General features: G+C 43.1%; 1 protein-coding gene across 1 annotated transcript in view; it reads right to left on the reverse strand.

Annotated features, from left to right (window-relative positions):
- hmcn2 (hemicentin 2) overlaps window positions 1-20,578 on the reverse strand; it is a 44,572-nt gene extending 23,994 nt beyond the window's left edge. The window contains exons 1-23 of the mRNA XM_034692729.1: window positions 19,981-20,578; window positions 18,269-18,339; window positions 17,599-17,757; window positions 16,975-17,097; window positions 13,294-13,465; window positions 12,808-12,914; window positions 12,600-12,720; window positions 12,244-12,507; window positions 11,988-12,132; window positions 11,433-11,554; window positions 10,930-11,202; window positions 10,355-10,496; window positions 9,914-10,041; window positions 7,888-8,001; window positions 7,637-7,795; window positions 7,358-7,552; window positions 6,171-6,266; window positions 5,956-6,083; window positions 5,713-5,857; window positions 4,561-4,673; window positions 3,010-3,169; window positions 2,675-2,834; window positions 69-196 (exon numbers count right to left, since the gene is read on the reverse strand). Coding sequence (XP_034548620.1) covers window positions 69-196; window positions 2,675-2,834; window positions 3,010-3,169; window positions 4,561-4,673; window positions 5,713-5,857; window positions 5,956-6,083; window positions 6,171-6,266; window positions 7,358-7,552; window positions 7,637-7,795; window positions 7,888-8,001; window positions 9,914-10,041; window positions 10,355-10,496; window positions 10,930-11,202; window positions 11,433-11,554; window positions 11,988-12,132; window positions 12,244-12,507; window positions 12,600-12,720; window positions 12,808-12,914; window positions 13,294-13,465; window positions 16,975-17,097; window positions 17,599-17,757; window positions 18,269-18,339; window positions 19,981-20,239 — 3,484 coding nt within the window. The 5' untranslated portion in view covers window positions 20,240-20,578. The remainder of the gene's footprint in view (window positions 1-68; window positions 197-2,674; window positions 2,835-3,009; window positions 3,170-4,560; window positions 4,674-5,712; window positions 5,858-5,955; window positions 6,084-6,170; window positions 6,267-7,357; window positions 7,553-7,636; window positions 7,796-7,887; window positions 8,002-9,913; window positions 10,042-10,354; window positions 10,497-10,929; window positions 11,203-11,432; window positions 11,555-11,987; window positions 12,133-12,243; window positions 12,508-12,599; window positions 12,721-12,807; window positions 12,915-13,293; window positions 13,466-16,974; window positions 17,098-17,598; window positions 17,758-18,268; window positions 18,340-19,980) is intronic.

A 20,578-nucleotide genomic window follows, 5' to 3' on the forward strand; every position in this document is an offset into this window, starting at 1 on the left:
CAGCATTCATAAAATACCATTTTAAAGGTTTTAAGGAGTTCAACTTTAGAATGAGGCCCTGCAGTTACCTTGAATGTGTAAATTGTAGCTTAGGGACATGTTGCCTGCTGGGTTTTCTGCAGTACAGGTGTAAAGTTTACTATCAATCAGGCGCACATCAGTGATCCTCAGAGAGCCTGAAGGCAGAACCGTGAACCTGGGGAGTCGTTAGGGGTCAAGGGCAAAGAGACAGAGAAAACAACACCTTTTGAGTCATTGAGGATCTACAACAAGGGCATTTTGTAACAAGATGGGTTCCTGTTTTGAAGCAGTTATTTACATCAGAGCAAGGTACAGACAGCATGTGAGCCCATAAATAAAACAAAATATAAATAAAGGCTGTCTGAAGTCTGTGATATCTGCAGATTATACCACCATTTAAAATCACAGTTAACATTTGATATCAACCTTGATAGTGAAATGTGTTTGAGGACAGATTTCATGATGCAGATTTGCTTCTGTTTCTATTATTAGTAGTCAATGGAAACAGTTCTTGTAAACAGATTCAAACAGAGAATTCCCAGAACGGCTTCTGCCAGGGGCTTATTGATGAATTGGTTCATTAGAGTGCATAATAATTAGATAATATGGACAATCTGAGCAGTTAATGGGGAAAATGAGCATATCACTGCATTGTGCTGTATTCTCTTCATTTTAAAAGTAATTGCGAAACACGGCATGAACAACAATTAGCTGAAATAAACTATACAGCGGCTGATGGTTTCTTTGCAGTTGTGTTGTTCGGCTACAATAAAGATAAATGGATCTACTGTGGATGAAAACTATGAAAGAAAGCCCCAAGTGGCGTCTGGACCTTAGCCAGGGCTTATTCATCTCTCCAGAGAGATGTTACGCTCACAATAACTATTAAGGTTGGACAGAGTTTGACCTGATGACATAATCTCAGTTAAGGTCATAGGCTGACAATAATTATACATTTCTTCTTGTTGGAGTAAGAATTTTCAGCAGCAACAATTGTGTTTTTATCAAGGGATCAAGAGACACAGAGCTGTGAAAGTTAAAAGCTCAATTTCATTAGATTGAAGCTCACGCAGGCTTCCATAATGAATATGTTTCTCTCCCTAGTGGAAGGCTTTTTTTTTTGCCAAAGCAGCCAATTTTTTTTCAGTCATTCATTCTCACAGACAAACAAGAGGGCAGATGGAGGCCATCACACACACTAACCACACTAACCTTCAGTCCAGCAATGTACGATGTCATAAAAACAGTGGTTAATGTAATTTAAACATACTTTTATGTAGGCCAGCAGCTTTAAAGGGTGTGTGGTAACCTGTAATGCACCAGAAGCTATCCAGCTGTATAAATGCATAATATGAGGGAATGTAAACACACCTCTGTGATTTATCTTAGATAAGTGTGTCTGCTAAGCAACTGAAATATAACAATAACATGTTCATGAAAGTGGAAATGAGCTCGGTGCACAAAGAGCTCTCTATTTCAGCTGCACATATGGTGTAATGTGGCTCCCCCACCTCCTCAAACAGCCTGAGGAGAGGCAGCAACGTCTCACATTGGAACCAAATGACTGCCTCTGCAGAGGTCTGTGCACAGAATGCAGCCTAGCCTACGACAAGGCAATGCCGCAAAGAAGATTGACACAAGCTGCAGGACACAACACAAGAAGCACCACTTCCCCATCTATCACTCCCCACATTGGTGTCAAGTCATCTGTGTACACAGCTTGACATAAAGACTAACTGGGACAAATTGGCCTCGTCAGGATTAGGTCTAGAGTGAACCACTGACATAGTGTTCAGCAGCTCTGCGTCTTCCTCCTCCTACCCCCCTTCTGCTTTTGCTGGCACTAGCTTTTTACACGACTATGGCAGAAATCTTCCCGCCCACTGATTTAAGTTATTTCAACAATCAGCACCCCCTGGTCATTTCCTTTGACCCACAGAGTGGAGCTCTCCCTCTTTCACAGCCAGCTTGTTTCCGCAGGTCGTGCATATGCAAAGCACTGGCCGATGTGGGGGTTGTTCACAGAGATGTGTTATTCTCATCAGACAGGACTAGTAAAGAGTCAGCATGTTGTTTTACTGCTAAAGCCCCCCAGGGAATCCGAACATCAGGCAGACAGTACTTGTATCTCTTCCTCTGTCAGTTTGTCTTCCTCCCCTCTTCCTGGCACCCCCCACTCCACCCCCGTCTTTTCCTTCTTCCTGGCCCCACATAAGTCATGCTGTATCTGAGTCACCACAGCTTTCAACCCACTCCGTCATTCCTCCATCTACCCAAAACCATTCAGGTTAAAGAGCCGGTCTGTCGTGAAACCAGTCTGTGTCCTGTCTGCACCCAGAGTGACCACACATTAAAGTCAAGAATCAGCAAACCGTGCAGGACCAGATGTTCTTCTTCAGCTTAGCCGGTGAAGTGAAGCCCCCACACAGCTATGGCAGACTGTTGCTGTCTTCGCCTAACTGCCCTTCTAGAGGCATCACTAAATAAGCCTGAAACATTCACAGCAGCTTTGAATAGCAGCCAGCTTTAGTCCCTTGTAAAAGCTGAGTCAGATGTTAAGTTGGAGGTAAGGTATGATGAGAAGTTTTTGTGACATGATGTTTCACTTATTTTTACTGCTTCATTGTCAGAGTGAGGTAATACTTCCTCTTACCCAGCTGTCACAGGGGGGATTGGATGCCCATTTCGGCTCCATGTAACAAGTGGAGAGGGACTCCCCTGGGCGTCACATGGGAGAACAACCTCAGCGCCCACCTCTGCAGCCATCTTCACCGTGTTGTCATGGCCACTCACACCCATTATCTTAGGCATGGCTAAGGGAGAGGAAAAAATGGTGTAAGAATAACATGTAGGCACTTTGTTTAACCTCATTTGTGTCTCTCAGGGTGTCATTCTGTCAAACATCTTTCAGTGTATAGACAGGTCAGCCTTTGTACAATCAAACACATCTATGTTTGGGTGACTGAGGTTCAACATTTGCTTGCTCACTGTTGACACTAAGCTGGATCTCTCGGCTAGCGTAGCCCACAGGACTGGTGGCAGTGCAGATGTAGATCCCAGCATCTTGAGTGGCGGGTTGGGGGATGAGGAGGTATCCATCTGGGTCAGATTGAAGGGAGGAGCGGTCCTTGAGCAGCGGCTGCCTCCCCTGCAGGAAAAGCAGACATAAGACCAAAGAGAATATACTGTTAATGCGAGCTGTCTTCACAACAGTGCAGAGACACTTAGCTTAGTTTAAAGTTATGACCCAACCTTTGATGTGGAATGTAATTACAGAGCACCCCGTTAACTCACTCTCTATCCCCAATACGCATTCACAGGAATGCATTGGAGCCTCACACTCACTAGCTTTGAACAGAGAAATTGCTTTTACAGATTCACTTTTATCTGACAAGGAAAGAGATTTATTAAACTCTGGAGTAATACTCTGAATGTGTTTGGGAACAAAGAAGGAAAGAAAAATCTGGCTCAGTTCAACAATATGAAGAAAATGACAGCATGCTCACCATGCTGATTGTGTGATGTTGTGTAGTGTTTACTCTGTCGTGATTTTCATCTGTTTATTACTGCATAAAGTCATTCACTGCTTTTACTGATTGCAGTGGCTTTATCCCAAATTAGTCATGATATTATAATCCACATAAACATATTATTGCAGTTTTATGATGCAGACGTGAAGTGCTGTATAACACATGCAGTGAAAACGACTGACAACAGGATTTATGTGTTTCTGGATGAGTAAAGGATGCTGTTTTATGCACCTGTTCAGCTTGACTGTTTTTAACCTTTGAGGTTTTCTATGATTCTTTTTCTACTCAATTATTTTCTGAGCTAGAGGAAGAATTTAAATTGTTTCCAAATGTGCAAGAAAATCCTGAGTAATTTCTCACTGTCAAGTGGCATTATTATAATGCTGCCATGGTTACATCCTTCACTGCCAGGTTAATCAAATCTGATCGCAGTGCAAACTGTTAATGTTGTTGTGACTGCTTTTAGCCATAGGACATAAACCACTGGAGGAGGACAGCTGTTGTTACACTATTATGGCGTTAGAGAAATATAAAAACAAATCATATTTTGAAAGTGATCATTTGTGATTGGAGTTAAGTGCTAAATACGGTTGTGCAAACAGAATACAGAATAAATCACTATTAAGAAAAGAATAAGAGCCTCAACATGGTCTGAGATAGAAAGTAAATATGGAGAGAATGCATTATTAGATGAATATGACTAATTTCTGCACTTATTAAATCCCAGTGTTGATTACATTTTTAGCCCACTGATGTCTCATTTGGCTCAAAGTTCCACTCACTTCACCATAACAAAATTGGACATGGATCTTTTCTCCTAAAGCAACCTGCTCAGTCAAGCTATTATTTCCACAATTATTTTCAAACTCTTAATGATGATGAGTTTTCAGATGATTGAATGCCAAGAGTGATCTTCTATGGATAATGTCATGGGACTAAGAGCTGGTCAATTCGTTGTGCAAGCGTTTATGGGATGAAGCCAAAGTATTGTCAGAGTGTGACATCCTACCTTGGACCAGACAACTTTTGGCTTGGGAACTCCACTGGCCTCGCATGACAGTGTGATGGCCACACCCTCATTGGCTATGTAGTGGTACGGACCGGCGATGATCTCAGGGGGCACTGTGGAAGAAGTAGGTCACAAAACACAGCTGTCTGACTGACCGTGAAGAAGCGGGGCCCACAGTATTATCACTGGACTAAGTCAGCCGGCAGTATCAGCGCTCAAGGCATTTCTTCATTACTAACTGATGATGAAGTGTAATCTGGCCTGTCTGTCATTACGCACCCATGAACAAAATGACCCTTTCATCAAAGCACGCTGTGAATGAACCCTCTCCCTAATAATGACGGCAGGTGGTCAACTAATTGGCATATTGTTGTTTTTCCATGCTGAGTCAGCAAATTAGTGACCTAAAAGTACAAAACTGGAAAACTATGAAATACTGCATATGTTTCCATAAACGTATGGAAATGCCTTTGTGAATACACTTATTGGTTTTCTTGTTGATAGTATGATCTGAAGATTAATACCACTCTAATGTCCATACTTAAAGTGGGAGCCAGGAGAGAGTAAGGGTTGATGCAGGGGAAAGGAGCTAGCTTAAAACAAAACAAACAATCTACACTTATGCTGGCAGCTGTTTTATCAAATTAACGTTTTTGATAACTGTTGTACTGAGCATGTCCTTCCTTGAACAGTCTTTTACAAGTCCCAGTAGTGATAAATGTATGGCATGCTTTGAAAAATAATCCTGTATCAGGATGTAATAAGTCAGTTAAATTGCTTTTTATGTATTGAATTAATTATTTGGATGGCTTAACCACCTGTCCACTAAACTATCTGCTAACTTTTCACACCCCACTGCTATTTACAGGGCATGGGCAATATCTTCCACAAGTTACCTAACTCAATTTTAAATGTAAAGCCTACAATTTGTGGTTTCACAGGGGATTTGTACAAGAACAATTTCTTGGCTGTGCAGGATTCCTTTGTGTTTCCAACAACAACATAAGGATCAAGCCAGGCAAGCCATTTCCACCTGTTTTATTCTTTAAAGCAAGCTGACCTGAACCTCTATAGACTCTTGCTTCAGGTTCTTCTTTCAGATTCTTTCTCATACAACTGACATCTGACTATTTCTATACCATGCGCCCTTACCTTGGACCTCCAGGCTAACTGTGATGTTCATAATGCCTGCTACATTCACAGCAGTGCAGACATATGTACCAGCATCCTCTGAGCTGGCTCTTTCGATGTATAAACTACCATCACTCCTCATGAACATTCTTCCATTCAGCTGGACCTGTGTGGAAAAGAAACAGTTGCTGTCACATCAAAACATGGAAATCAGTGTTGATGTCCAGCATGTGCTTAAAAATAGGTTCTTGTTGTCAGTCTTACAGGTTTTCCATTTTGGGTCCAGTGTCTTTCAGGAAGAGGTATTCCATCCAGTAGCATGCAAGGGATACTCAGGGACTGACCAATACCAGTAGTGATGATTGGGGTGCCCTGGGCCAAGAGAGGAGGTTCTGAAAGAAAGAAAGCATAACGATGTTGGAGTTCATGCCATTGTCTTTACAATAAAATGATGGATAAGAGAGGTTCATAAAGCCTACCCAGTCCAGTGACACTAACTCTGGCTTCAGTCCTGATGGTTCCAAACTGATTCTGGGCCTCGCAGATGTACAGCCCCTCATCATCCAGCCACACACCTGAAACCAAAAACAGCATGACAGCACTGAGGAAGGATCATTACAGAGCACAGTGTGTAGAAACCTTCTGAGATGAACAGCACATCTACAACTGCAAAGAAAACAATCTATCCAGAAAAATAAGTCCATTCTAATAACAGTCATGTCCTCTATCCAAAAACAAGTGGTGTTACTGGTTTGACTGCTCTGTAATTGAGAGTTAAAAATAGAAATAATGGGATTAATGGGTTTTATTCAGCTGCCAGCAAGCTAACACACATGCCCCGCTCATTTCATTCTCTGGAGATTGTATGCTGAAAGATCAACGTATGATTCGTAAAGCTGGTGTTTAAATGTTTGATGACAACACATTAAGCAGTACAGTAAAAAAAATGGGAGCAGTTTTGACATGGCACAATATGGATAAAGACATTTTCTAAAACAGCGGTAGAAAATGAAGCCATCTGCAACAGATTGAGCTCATTAAACAAGACTGCAGCCACTAATGGAAACACTGACAGAAGCAGCAAATGCAAATATGTCCATACCTCTTCATCATTATAGTATATAAACATTTAGACTCCCCAAGGAACACAGAGGATCCCCTTCATTAGCGAGGATTAGTCACTACCCAGCAGAAATGCCTTCCGAGCTCACAATGTAAATTCCCCTTTGGCCCATTAGACTACACCCTCACAATGACGGAAAAATAAATAAACTAAGAGGCAGTTACTCTTCACAGGCCAGAGGAGCTTTAAACAGGAAGGATACTTAGATCCTTCTGTATACTGTGATTTTATTTATAGCAGTGTTACTGTCGTGGGTTTCAGTCATCTGGTCGGGAACACCAGTAAGAACACATGTGAGTCCAACCTGCTTCCATATTACCCACGACTTCTGTATTACCCACTGAGTTGGATAGATTGATTACAGTTAGTCTCTGTTGTGACAAAATTATATTAATCTTGAACTATGACACCTTTTTGATCTCTAACAAATCAAAAACTGGCTCCTACAGACCTTTTGATGTACCCCTCGTAAGTGCAAGGCAACTATTAGGCTGTTGAAGCCCACACTGCACCGCTTGTTGCTGTGATTGCTGGATAACTCACTCTGGATTAGAAGATGTCCATTCTCCAGATGCATTGTTCTACTGTGGCTGTCTGACCATGTAGCAATCTGTCTGCCGTCCTGTCTGCGCCAGGTTACTGTCGGCTGCGGGGCACCTCGGGCAGTGCAGGGGAGGGTGATGTTCTCCCCTACGCTAGCTGTCACGTCAACCGGTGCCTCAGAGAACAATGGGCCCGCTGTGGAGGGAAGAGGGGATTTTCCTTTGAGAGAAGGTTTGAGAGAAAAGGACACTTTATGTGGATCATAGGCTGTAGTCTCACCTCCAACTTCCAGACTGACAATGCCAGCAGAGGTTCCAGCAGAGCTGCTGGCCACACAGCTGTACTGACCAGCGTCGACCTCTTGAACCCCTCGAATGTGCAATGTGCCACGGTGTACATCCTGCTCAACAAAAGGAGCTGAGCCCACCTCAAGCTCACCTTTGAAAAACAAGCAAAACAAATGATTAGTCTCTGACTGGATATTGTTTTTACACAATCTTACTTTTACACTGTTTATGACCTTAATATACCTTTGTACCAGTGGACAAGAGGAGGGGGAGTGCCTGTGGCTTTACACTCCAGAGTGGCATCACCACCAACAGATACAAGTATGACCTGCTGTTCCACAATTATTCTGGGCACCTCTGGAAGAAAGAAAGGAAATCTCAAGAGGTAGTTCAACTGTAAAGTTATGTTCTGTAGAACTTAAATAAGTTTTTTAATATATGGAAACAGAAGCGAAGCAGTGTTAAATGAAACCAGTACAGGCTACAGAGAAGACCTGAGGCATATATAAGAGCTTACATTTTACACAAATTCAATGCCAACAGAGCAGTATAGATGTTTTGGGAGCAGGCAGAGAGCTGAGCTGAAAAGATGGGATGTTCTACCTAACAGGGCTCATGCTGCCTTGACAGATCAATGTTGTTAAAAATGACATTCAGAGAAAAAAAATGTGTTTTATACCAGCATGCCCCAGGAAGAGGCTGCCAAGGTCCATCAGTGTTAAGGTTTCTGTCAACCACTAACTGACAAGCTTTGACTGAAATTTCATCTCTACAACTGTCAGCGATCACAAAACAACAATAAAAATATCCAATTGAGCGAGACAGGGAAACATGCGGCAACACTCGCTGGTGCTGTACTCAGAGCTGCTGCAACACTCACACCTGATACATCAATACATGTAGTTTTACAACAAATACTTCTGAGGAAAAGTCAACAGCACAAAAAACAAGGCTCTGTAATCTGAAGTGTTAAAGTCAATCTCAGGAATGATCAAATGGGATCATTTCAGCAAGGGTATTTATTTTATTTGCAATCCTTAAGTATCAAGGCTCTAAAGGGTAATGAGAGCAGACACACTGATTGGTTTGATTCATGATACGCCCAAAACACACCTTCAAATGATCAAGGGACTTGACACCCTTGCCTCACTTCGCACCCTAACCCTAACAAACAATGTACTGCTTAACTAGCAACATGACGTCAGACATGCCCTAATTCACTTTGCACCATGCGCTTCAGACCGTGTGTTTTAGAGCGTTAAAGTAGGGCCTAGACCAGGTGCAACTGCAGGAGGCCATTTTGCTATCTACAAGGCAGATTTCAGCCTTTTCACTTAAATATAGAAGATTTATGCTGGCACATTCAACTTCTCTCCTTTAATTGTGCCCCAAAAACGCGTACAAGAAAGACATTTCCAGACAAGGTTCAGCAGTGTTACTTCATAAATGATTTAAAACTCAGGACACACTGAAAGTATCAGACAGGATCTAATGATGACTAACATCTCATGTGCTTCACATCAAGGAAAGGTAGGTTGTTATTTGTTTATGTTTTCTGTTGGATCACATGGCAGTATTTTGTACTGTGTGTAATGGATAGTCCAGTATATATTAATATCATGGGGCATGGAGAGTTATATTTTGAATTATTATTACATTATATTATATATTTAAAATAGACTTGTTGTGTGAGAGCATGTGTATGTGTCTTTTTCTGCATGTTTTTGAGAGTGTGCGTGTGGAGAGCTTTGTGACGTCTCATGCCGTAGCTTTCGGCCCATGCAGAGCTGGGATGACACAGGTGTGTGAGGAAATAGCTGTGACAGTGACCTTGTCCTCTGGTATCCCCCGATCAGTGCCATCCCAAAAGCAGTATCATGAGTTAAGGAGACAAGGTGAAGAATGTCTGCGTCCCCACCCCTCTGTGAGAGTGACAGCACCGCTGCTCGTCTCTGTATGCGTGTAAAAAGCTAAGGAAGGCATGTTGTGAATTCTCATGTTCATCTTATTTATTCTCCAATGCAACCTCTAAATATCAAGAAAGTAGCGAGTTTTGTTGGTTTCTATGTGCAGACGCTTTCAGGTGGCCACCTGACCACATCTCATTTTAAGACCAACACCCATGGGGGCTGAAATAGGCGTAAGTTCACTTGCTATTTACACAACGTGGGTGCTGGGCATGAAAATGAGAGGTGTGTCAGGTAGAAAACAAGAATGACATGTGACATGTCAGCTTTGCTCCTGGTGTATGATGGGCTCTTTGACTTACCTGCAAAAGTCAGAGACACAGACTGAGAGGCACTCCCAGCCTCATTGGTTGCTAAACATGTGTAGTTCCCAGCATCCTCCGGGAGGGCCCCTCTAATATCCAGAACTCCATACTGGCTAAGGTCGAACCTGTATCATGTAATCAACGAAAACATGTTTGTTAACTTTTCTTGATGACATGCACAGATGTAAAATGATGAATGCAGATGTAAAACGGAAATTCCTCGCTGAGCTTTCTGCTATTCCAGGGTACCATGAGACATTTTTCTTTGAATATGTATTCAACACAGACGCATAAATTATTTGTGGTTTGGAAAGTTTTTACATCATTACATGTAAATCTACTATGCAAACAAGATGTGATAATGTAGTTAAAGTGGAACGTAATGACTCTTGGAGTCCGCTGTGCCAGAGGTGTTGAGTGGGCTGAGAGTTCCCTTACCTCGGCCGATTAGTAAGGAACATGTTTCCATGGCTCCAGAAGAGCTGGGGAGGGGGGGAGCCGGACGCCAAGCAGACGAGGCGGATCTTTTCCCCTCGGGAGAAAGCCTGACTCTGGGGGTGAACTTCCACAGAAGGAGCCTCTGCAATTGAAGTCAAACAGAGGCACAATGTTGACGATGACTCAAGACCTCGTCATCCCTGTATGAAGTCATTTATAAGTTATCCTAACTGGTTTAACAGCAGTAAACAATTGTGGGCTGCAATTCAATTAGCGAGCACTGCATGTCTGACATCATGGGTGGGGATCCACAGTGATGAAAAGTTTTATATTTATTTGACTGTTTTTAAATTCATTACAAACATCTGAGCGAAAACCCATAATAGAAGCCACATTTCTCTACATGAATCAATTATTGCTGATGAAAAACATTTTCTGACAAAAAGTGTCTCATCTGACTGTGAGGAAGTTAAGCCAATAATGGAAAACAGATGATAGGAGGCTGAGAGCAGCTATGAGGCCCCAGTGTGTTAAGTGTTTAGGCAGATGACCTGCACGCTACTGTCCTACATTACCTGGGACAAGAAGCCGCACAGTGATTCTGCTGTCTCCGTGGGCGTTGGTGGCCACACAGCGGTAGTCCCCAGCATCCTGAGTCCTCACTGGACTGATCTGCAGGGACGAGTCAGCCAGCAGCTTCACCCTCCCTGCACGGGCTCTGATGATACGACCTGCTCGGTACCAGGTCAGGTTGTGGCGCATAGAGCCTTCTACCTGGCAGGAGAGCAAGGCCACGCCTCCAATGGAGGAAGTCACATTAACCGCTGGCTTCAGGACTGGAGGAGGCTCTGTTTTAGGGGAAACACAGCCAAACATCAACTCTGCTCCCATCAGCGGTGAACAAACAGTCAAGTATTTGATACAAATGTTTTTGCCAGAATTCATTGAATGATGTTTATCCATGAAAACAAGATTTAAAAAAATGTCTGAAGCTCATTTAAAAGCATCTCTGTGACTTTGATGGATGCAGATTGAGAAAATGTGCATGCTTGCATAGTTTTAAGTTTAGTGAACATACCTCTTACGGTCAACTGTGTTAAGGCACGTCCCTGTCCAGCGGTGCTCTGGGCTACACACTCATACAGGCCTTCATCCTCACCTGACACATGGGAAATCTCCCATGATGCTATGGCAGAGTTCCTGATGCAAAGACACACTTGGTTCATTGGTTTGTGTGTGACAATAACAAGATCCTTTTGAACGTCACATTCGATTAGCATTTCTGCCGCAAGCAGGGAGTAGTTTTCACCACAGCTTAGCTTCACCTTATGAATGTAACTCAAAGCAGTGCATCCTCATCATGAAAGAATGGGCGCTTTGTTAATCTCTCAAAATGACACAATCAAATATGTAATGTTCACAAAACTGACTGTGTGTGCTGGTTTCCTGACAGACGAGGCCATAAAACCCAAAAGTAAAGCAGCACTAATGCTTTACAGACGTGAGAGTTGAGAGTACTGAGTGACCTAATTAGTGTTTTTTTTCAGCAGTTAATGGGGTTAGGAAGCTGCAGCATCTGAACGAAGGCGAGCCAAATGTTATAGAGTGCTGAACAAATAGAGGGAAGACTTACTGAAAGAACTTCTCCTCTCCCAGCATAGTCCCACTTCTGGTGAATCTAAGCCTGTAGGGAATGTCACTCTCCACCGAGCAGCCAATCACAGCAGGCTGCATGTAGTAGCCCTTCACCACATCAGGCATACTTACAACCGGAGGATCTACACATGGGAGGAAACAGAGGTTAGAGGTCACCAGAGAGATTGATGAGGTGTGAGAGACACTGTGGAGTGGACTGCTGAGATGTGTCTGCCGGGAGGGGGTCGTCTTGCCTGGAACGATGTTGGTATAGGAGACACTGGACAGCCTCTGGAAGCGGTAGCCTTCGTTGTCTTTTCCCATCACCTTGATGAAAAAGCTCTGGGAAGGTGTGCGGAACTCCGGGAGACTCCACAACCCTTGATGGCCGAGGTCAGAGGGCAGAGGCACAGCGATGGTGCGTAAGGAGCGGCCTGAGCCTGACACAAGCTCCACATTGCTCAGCTGTCCTGGGGGTTTCAGGTTTGTGCATTTCAGCAAAACATGAGCTGGAAGTCCTGAGAGACAAAGGAGGATCATATGAGGTCATCTTTTGCATGTGTTCTCCATCATACAAGACTCAAGTAGCTAACAGGAACATGTCTGGTACCTTTTATTGGCCTCTCTCTGGTGTGGTTGAACTCAGTAACAGGTACACTGGAAAAGCCTGCACGGAAGTCTAGATTGCTGACTCCTGTGACCCTCAGGGTATGGCGCCCATTGCAGCTCACCTTTAGAAAGAAAGCAGTCGTATTCATTTAGCCAAAAGCCTTTAGGCAGTCAGGGAAACATATAAAGGTATTTATCGTCAGTAGTACCTTCAGTTTCCAAGCCCCTGGTCTGGGAAACTTTAGATTGACAACTCGAGCAGAGTTGGGAATGTTCAGCAGTTCCTGAAGGCCCTGGTCTTCACCAACGACACGGCCTGTGGGAAAAAAGAGAGAGTCAGGACTAGCGAATCAGTTACCCCTCCTTTAGTTGTTTGTTAGCAGTTTTAAAAATAAAGGCAGTTTGATATTTCTGTACCAGTAATGCTTCAAATAAGAAAATGAATAGACTAAAATTGCCAAAGTGGACCAAGTCCAAAAGGGACTCCATCTGCTGAAGGAGAAAGCTGTGAGGATGCCATGTGCTCTACCAGGTGAGCTTAACAGCTGTTTCTTCCGTAGGTAAGGCTTTGTAGTTTCAAAATAAAAGATTAACTAATCAGGTTCTTTTTAAGTGGACTGATATGCATTTTTAAAATGAAAGCACTCTTATATAACAGTAGAGGGTGGATATAATTGTGTCAAACCGATACATACCAAAGGGATCGCTGAGCTCAATTTGTGGTGCTGGTCCACTGAGTGACACAGTGACCTCTCGCAGGCTGGGGTCAAAGGGCACCTCCCACTTGTTTTCCTGGGCACTGTCATGGTTGGAGGAGAGCAGGTGGACCTTCAGAGCTTGGACTGTTTCCTCTACCCACTTTAAAACCTAGCAGGGGGACAAAGACTCTATCACAGAACTGCTACAGAGTGATATGTCACACTGAGGAGACACAGTCATCTATGGATGAGGCTGGGACCCATCAAACAAAAATGGTCAGGAACACTATTTGGACTTGAAAAAGACAGGATGAAGACAGGAAGGACCCCATTGTGGCTTTTTACTGAACCCCCACCAGCTCATTCCAGTCCCCCAGCAGAAGGCTGTTCATTTTTGTCTGTGAATATTCTTTCATCGCAAAAGTATTCCTTGGAGGGATTTTGCCTAAACAAAAGAAAAGTGAAACTGCTCGACTGCCAAACTGATAACATGCAGTTTTCTGCACTCTCAAGCATGTATTCCCAGAAGAGTGTCTCACAGTTGAAGTCTGTCAGGCAGCAGTCCCCCCTGCAGCACAGCTTTTATGAATCATAATGCTTGTTCCTCTGAGCAGAAAGCAGCAATGCTTTTGTTACAAAATAATACTTAAACTGTATATTCAACTAAATCAACTTGAGTCGACTAATACACAGAAAAGTCTGTCAGCCTGTTCTCCTGTGAATGGGTAACAATTAAGAAGCCAGATGAGGTCAGACAGTGAGACATGGGGATTGCAGGAGGCTCACTACTTAAATGAGTCATTCCAGCGCTCTGAGTAAAGATTATCCAAAGTCTGACATAATGGTTGACAGTGTGATTATATTTAATGGCAAAGACAATCTCTACTTAGACAGTAATGTCCCTCAGTGGCTCTATACAGACATATCTTACCGTGTAGAATTTCTGTTTTGACAGGTGTTCAACCTCCTAGATATAATCATTATCAGTGCACTGAGTGAGAATACTGTTTGCCTTTTGTTTCTCTAAATGAAAACAGAAGCAGTGACTGTCTTTGATACTTTGCAGAGTCTCATTTCAGTGGTCACAAAGGAAGAAACGTTTGTTGTCTTCCAAACTCTTAACAAGCCACTGCTGTCTAGTATTTGTTTTGACCCCAAACAGAGAGGCATTATGGCTGAACTACGCCTGCAATGAAACAAACTGAAAACATCATTTCAGTAGGTTTTTGGAGACAGATACCTTTTTTTAAAACATTAAAGAAAACAAGAACAAAGTGAAAACAAGAAGAGCCTTTGATAATTTAATTATTAGGCCTCCGCTCTTTGTCTATCAAGTCCACTGGGTGCTGACGGCAGCTGGTTTCTCTTGCAGTTTTACAACTGGAAACAGCTGTAATGTCTGCCACATGTGCAGCCATCACCAGCAGAGAAGGAAACTGCTAAGAGGTGACCTATATCTGCCCCAGGATAGTGTCCCTTTCTTACGCAAGAAAGCAGAAGGAGTGGGCATTACTCTGCCCTGAGACCTCAGATAAAAGGAAGTGGAGCGCAGGGATGGGACGACTTGCTGTCCAGGGCCACGGCAGGTCTAGAGGAGCATGCTGAGTTCTGCAGCCACTCCCTGTCTCAACCAGTGGGAATGCAGTGGATCTTAAGTTCTGTGAAACCTCATCCGGCGTGTCTCAGTTGAACGGGCTTAAAGGGCTGTTACAGGAAGGACCCCCCTCTGCTATTCATGGAAGCATGACGGATGAGCCGAAGAAAAAAGGAGTTAGCTAAGGCTGGGATGATGCTGTATTCCATTCACTTGTCCAGGTGCATTACCTGCCAATGAAACATACAGCCGTGCTGTGTTTAAGCACAACAGCTTGACTCTAGACCTCCTAGTGGGCAGGGGTCAGCATAGTCCTTAGCCAGATTTAAACAACATGACTGGTAATGTTTGAAGGAAGATGTCCCACTACAAATCAAGCTTAGAGCAAATCAGTCCCAGATGGACTCCCTGCTCCCTTTCTGTTGGAGTTTCAACACACCTGCTCAGGCTTTGCCTCGTCACAAGTGGCCTATTTTGAGACAGAATGTGAAATCTTACAAGATGCCTTTGTTTGGAGTACAAAAAGAAACCCTAAATATAAATCTTGCCTGGTTTTGCTTTTACGTCTGGCTAATATTACAATATCTTTCACTCACTATTGCATCTAGGTAATGAGGAAACCAGAAGGCTGATACTCTAAATTACTCTACAAGGCACTTATTTTGAGTGTACAGTATGTGCAGCCTGTGAGGTACACTCACATAACAACTGGCTGCAAAACCACCTCTTCATCACATGGTTCCTCAAAACACTGCTTCTGCTTAAAGCATACATCACAGCAGGCATTATCTGAATACTAACACATCACAGCCCTCATTTTTGATCCATGCTTCAGGCTGTGAGTGACAAGGATGGCATCACAACCATGAAGAGCGCAGAGCATAGTCCAAGTTTGACAGCACATGAGCTGTCCACACTCTTGTTAGCAGATCCTCTTGTTGATCATAACCAGAGTGTGAAGAGTGCAATATGCAGAGTTGACAATGAGCTGTTGTGTGAGCACTTGGAGCCAGCTCCACTGGGCAGCTGTGTTGGAAGGAGAAAAGCCATGACAGATCATATCCTGGGATTAGAGAGTAAAATAAGCAGTCTGTTTTCACTCTACTCTACCCGAGAGACCACAATAGGAGTTTGTATATTTGATTCATCCGCACTTTATTAAACTGCTATTAAGGGGAATATTTTGGTTAGATTTGTGGTACTTCTGAGGTTTTTAAGGATTAAAGGATTTGCATTAATTTAGTAAAAGCATGCCACCCAAGAGCTATAATCACACAGGTCTAAAAACGACTGGCATACAGTAATTCAGTGTGGATCCAAGAAAAATATCTTCATTATGCATATATTTATGTGTAACAGTACGCTGAGATCATGTCAGGATTCTTGAGGCTACATTAGCACAAAGCCATCTGGGGTTGAAGTGTGGGCGCTGAATGATTTCAGTCTCTTGCTCCCTTAATGCTGCATAAATGACATTCAAACACACTTTAACAGCTGGCAGCATTATGAAGTGATAATGAACCTTTCTGCCCCACACACAGGCACGGCATGTTTAGCTACATACAAGCATGAGTTGAGAGAAAACAGACCCCCACACACACAAACACGTTAGAGTTCAGAGGTTCAGTGGGCCACCAGTGTACAGAGCTGTTGGCTCGAGCTCAGCGCTGCCCAGCCATCTCCTGTGCTGACATGCAGGATACCAGTGTCTCCTCCAGAGGAAACTCTGGCTTCTTTTACGTCTGCCTGGGAAGTGAGTCCTGCTGTCTTTGGCCTCTCAGACAGAGCTTCTGTTACATGCTGCTTCCGATATGAAAGAGTTGCTCAGCCGTATCGTATGACACGGAAGTTTAATATCAGCTTTGGAATCATTTGATTACTCTGAATGAAAACACTATTATTACATCAGTGGGTCAAACTTTGTTTCTCTCTCCTGCTCCTGCTGTTCTCCAATATTAGGTGATGTAGCCCTTTATGTACACAAATGACTTCAATTAATGTATTATGTGTCTAAATAAGGATTTGGTGAAAGAGCCAGTCATTGCAGCGGCATGTTTTCATGCTCCATCACGTCATGTTCTCACCTCGTTGACCTGCTGTTTGTCCAGGTGAAAGATTTGCCCGGACGAAGTTGCTGCTATCTCCTCGTACGCCCTGTAGCCGGGCTGAGAGCGATCCCCACAGTCCCCCGTCAACACAAACACAACCTGGGAAAGAGGGAGAGTTAAGAGGATTACTACTGTTCAGTGTTTGCTTTCTACAGGCTCGCCTTCAGTTGGCTCCGAAGTGACGCTAATGCTCATTGTCGTGCTTCACGTAGAGGCTGAGAGTGTGTAACTTTGAAGAACATTTTCCCTGCTCAGCTGAGCATCAGGGAACTTTATTGGAATGTAGATCTTCACAGCAAGCCGCTGTTAGTCTTTTGTTACAGTATGTGACAAATGCAATGATTCCCCAAACTTTGTTGGGAAGAAAAGTGTACTTAAAGCTATCTGGTCTAAGGTGGAGAGCTAAACAAAGCCAATAAAATATAAACAGACGTGTATTTTGTTCAATTTTTTCAAGGCTTTATTTGTGGTCAATCAAGAACCTCCTGGATTAATATTACCAACATTAATTTAATTGCCAACATTGGACTGATACTGTATGTATGTTTCTCAGCCTGAATTGTGGGATTCCCTCACCCTGTTAAGTGTCTGGGGCTGTACCTGGGATTGTCGGAGCTGCACCAGCTGCAGAACATCTCTTTTTAGGCGATAGTCTTTTGCTCTTGCATCAGTGAAGACGTAGATGAAAGATCCAGGCAGGGAGACCTCCAAGGCTTTCTTTATGGCTCCTATGCTCATCTCAGGGCAGTCACCCCCACCCTAGGGAAAAAAATCACCAATGATCAAACTCATTTTCAAGAAATTATCTTTCAGTTTAACATTGTCAACCATTGTCGTAGCTCTTGTTTGGAGTACAGTCCAATTTAGGAGGGACAGCTTTTGGCTGATGTAACATTGAAGATTACAGAAACACTAAGTTACTTTTCAAAGAAGAAAAACAACAAAATGCTGTAAAGAAAAACAAGTTGATTACAATAAATTAAAGTACAAATACATACAAACAAGTTTACCCATATAGCTTTAAATGGTTGTTGGTTTGTTATGAGCAGTGGTCTTTGACATGCATATTGCTGTGTAACTCAATACATCTTCTCCAGTCAATCCTTTGTTACACTATCTTCCAAAAAAATCACATTTTAGTCCCTTGCATTCACATAGGTCCTATCTAAGGAAGCAATGGCACTTCAAACAGCTGTAGCTAAGATGAATGTGGAACAACACAGTCGTCAAAGTCCCATTGAATATTGACTCAGTGTGTTCAGGTTCCTACCTGGACAAACAGCTCTTGCAGATCCTGCTGGAACTTCTTTGGGTCGGTGGTGATGGACACAGGGCCGATATCTGCAAGTTTTGAAATGAAGGTCATTAAATAGAGGACTGAACTAAATCAAGTCGAATTAGTAGCATAAGAGATGGTTGTGTTGAAATACAAAAGCATATTCCCAAAGATGTTAATCCCAACCAAATGAGCTCTGTCTATGAATTTTCCCTCGAGTGCAACAATTCTGTAATAGAATTAAGAATTGTAAATAGAGAAAAAGCAAGAACAGCATCAAACACTCCTAAGCCACATCATAATTAATCAGGACCAGACTGATGTCCTGCAGCTTTGTGAAATACATGAAAAATGACACAAGAAAAGGCTAGAATGGTGCAATAACAACATTGCACTGTTATACAAGTCTTTCTTTCACTCAAATGACAAACATTTTGCCAAAGTTTACTGATGACAAAATGATAATTTTGTGCAGCTGTATTCAGCATTTTTCTACTGGGCGACGGCTTCGGGTCCCAAACAGCAGCAGACTCCGACATGATGACACTTACTTGGACGCCTTCAGGGGCCAGTCCACCAAACAGTAAACATTAACCAATACACAGAGAATGCATTGTTTGACTATGGATCACTGCTGTCCATAAACACAAGCCTCACATCATTATAGTTATTACAGCAAAGACTTTTATCAGGTCGGGTGGAGCCTTTAGATTCCTGTGTCTGTGCTTGCTGTTTCTTCTGTCAAGTACCATTATGAAGTATTATTGTGGGATTAATGATACAGAGCTTGCAGACATGTGTCAACTGATGAGATTTTTCACTTGTTCTCAAACTTTTTTCCATCTTTTCAGACTTTCAAGTCCTTGTCTCCTTGTCATGAGTGACTATAAAACACTGACAGCACTGTCACGCCACTTTGTCAGCCGACAAGGCTTCTTTGCAATCTTGGAAGTTTACAAGGTCTCCAAGGGCAGGGCACATTAAACACAAGACAAAATGTGTTGTGTTAGTGCAGCCCACCCCCTTTGGCTGGCTAAACCAGGGGCTATGAGGGTTATCCGGAGGCTTGGATGGAGGGGAGGGGAGGGTGGGGTGAGTCGGGATAGGGGGGTGATTGGGGTAATTACACACAAGCAGACAGCATATGCTTCTCATCAGAACACCCTCCCCCATTAGAGCACTCTTATTTTCAAGCAGCAGCTTTCCCATATAGGAGGGCAGATGCAGGAGGTAAGGAGCCTTACCTGTCCCACAGACCCCTCACTCTAAAAGCTCAGATACTCCTGCTTAATGACCTGTATCAGTTTGAGTTGATGCAAGATGCACCAGATTAGGGAATTTCTACTTAAACACCTGTGGGCTAAAATCTGACATAGATTCTGAGATTAGTGTGTATCTTATATGATATTTTCAAGGATATTTTATCTCACAAAGATGTAAATTATGCCCCAGAAGAAATATCTTATTGGAGGAATGAAGCCTGCATTCATAGTTAGCTTCAGTAATACAAAAACAGGCGTATGGCTACTGTGCTTCCTGTACCTGGTAAAACAATCTAAAATGTTTTCTGATTTGTTCAATGATGAAATAAATCTAAATTACATGTATATACACAAAAAAATATTAAGAAGTCAGGACTACCAACAGCATTGAAAAGTTGCACATTTGTTATCTAATCTTTAGAAAAAACAAATTTTATTGAGTACCTGGGTCATGGAAGGGGACCAGGACAAAGTTTTTGATGGGTCTGGTAATCCGACTGAGGGTCTTTTCCAGGATCCGCGAGGCCCCCTCTATCACCTGTTTCAGATCGTCGTACATGGAGCCGGTAACATCGAACACAAAGGCCAGGGTCGAGGCGCTGTCACCGGATCCATCATCCTCCTCAACCCGGGGGTCTGCCAAGAGCCTGTGCGCGCTGATACACAGCGCCAAGACCAGACACTTTGACAAGTAAGCGGTCATTTTTTATAGATTTACTGCATCTGTCTGCTGGAATGAGGCGAATCAAATAAAAAAAATAGGAAAAAGTTCTCAAAAGTTAAGCTTTAGAAGTATTCAACAGTCTGGGACTGCTTCCAATCGGTAGAAAAGTTGTTTGGAACAATACGGCTCGGCTAAATGACATGAAAATCCACAGTCAAATAGTTCCACAGGAGTACATCCGTGCGTAAAGTTTGGAGGAGCGTGTGGACTGGCTCTGTGTTGGAGAGCCCCTTGAGAGCTGGTGCTCTGACGCTTCAAACGGGGGCGGAGATGGGTATTAAAAGGTTCCCGAGACCCGACCTGATTTGTGTGTGAGTG

The sequence above is a fragment of the Notolabrus celidotus genome, chromosome 9 (assembly GCF_009762535.1).
Source record: "Notolabrus celidotus isolate fNotCel1 chromosome 9, fNotCel1.pri, whole genome shotgun sequence".
NCBI lineage: Eukaryota > Metazoa > Chordata > Actinopteri > Labriformes > Labridae > Notolabrus > Notolabrus celidotus.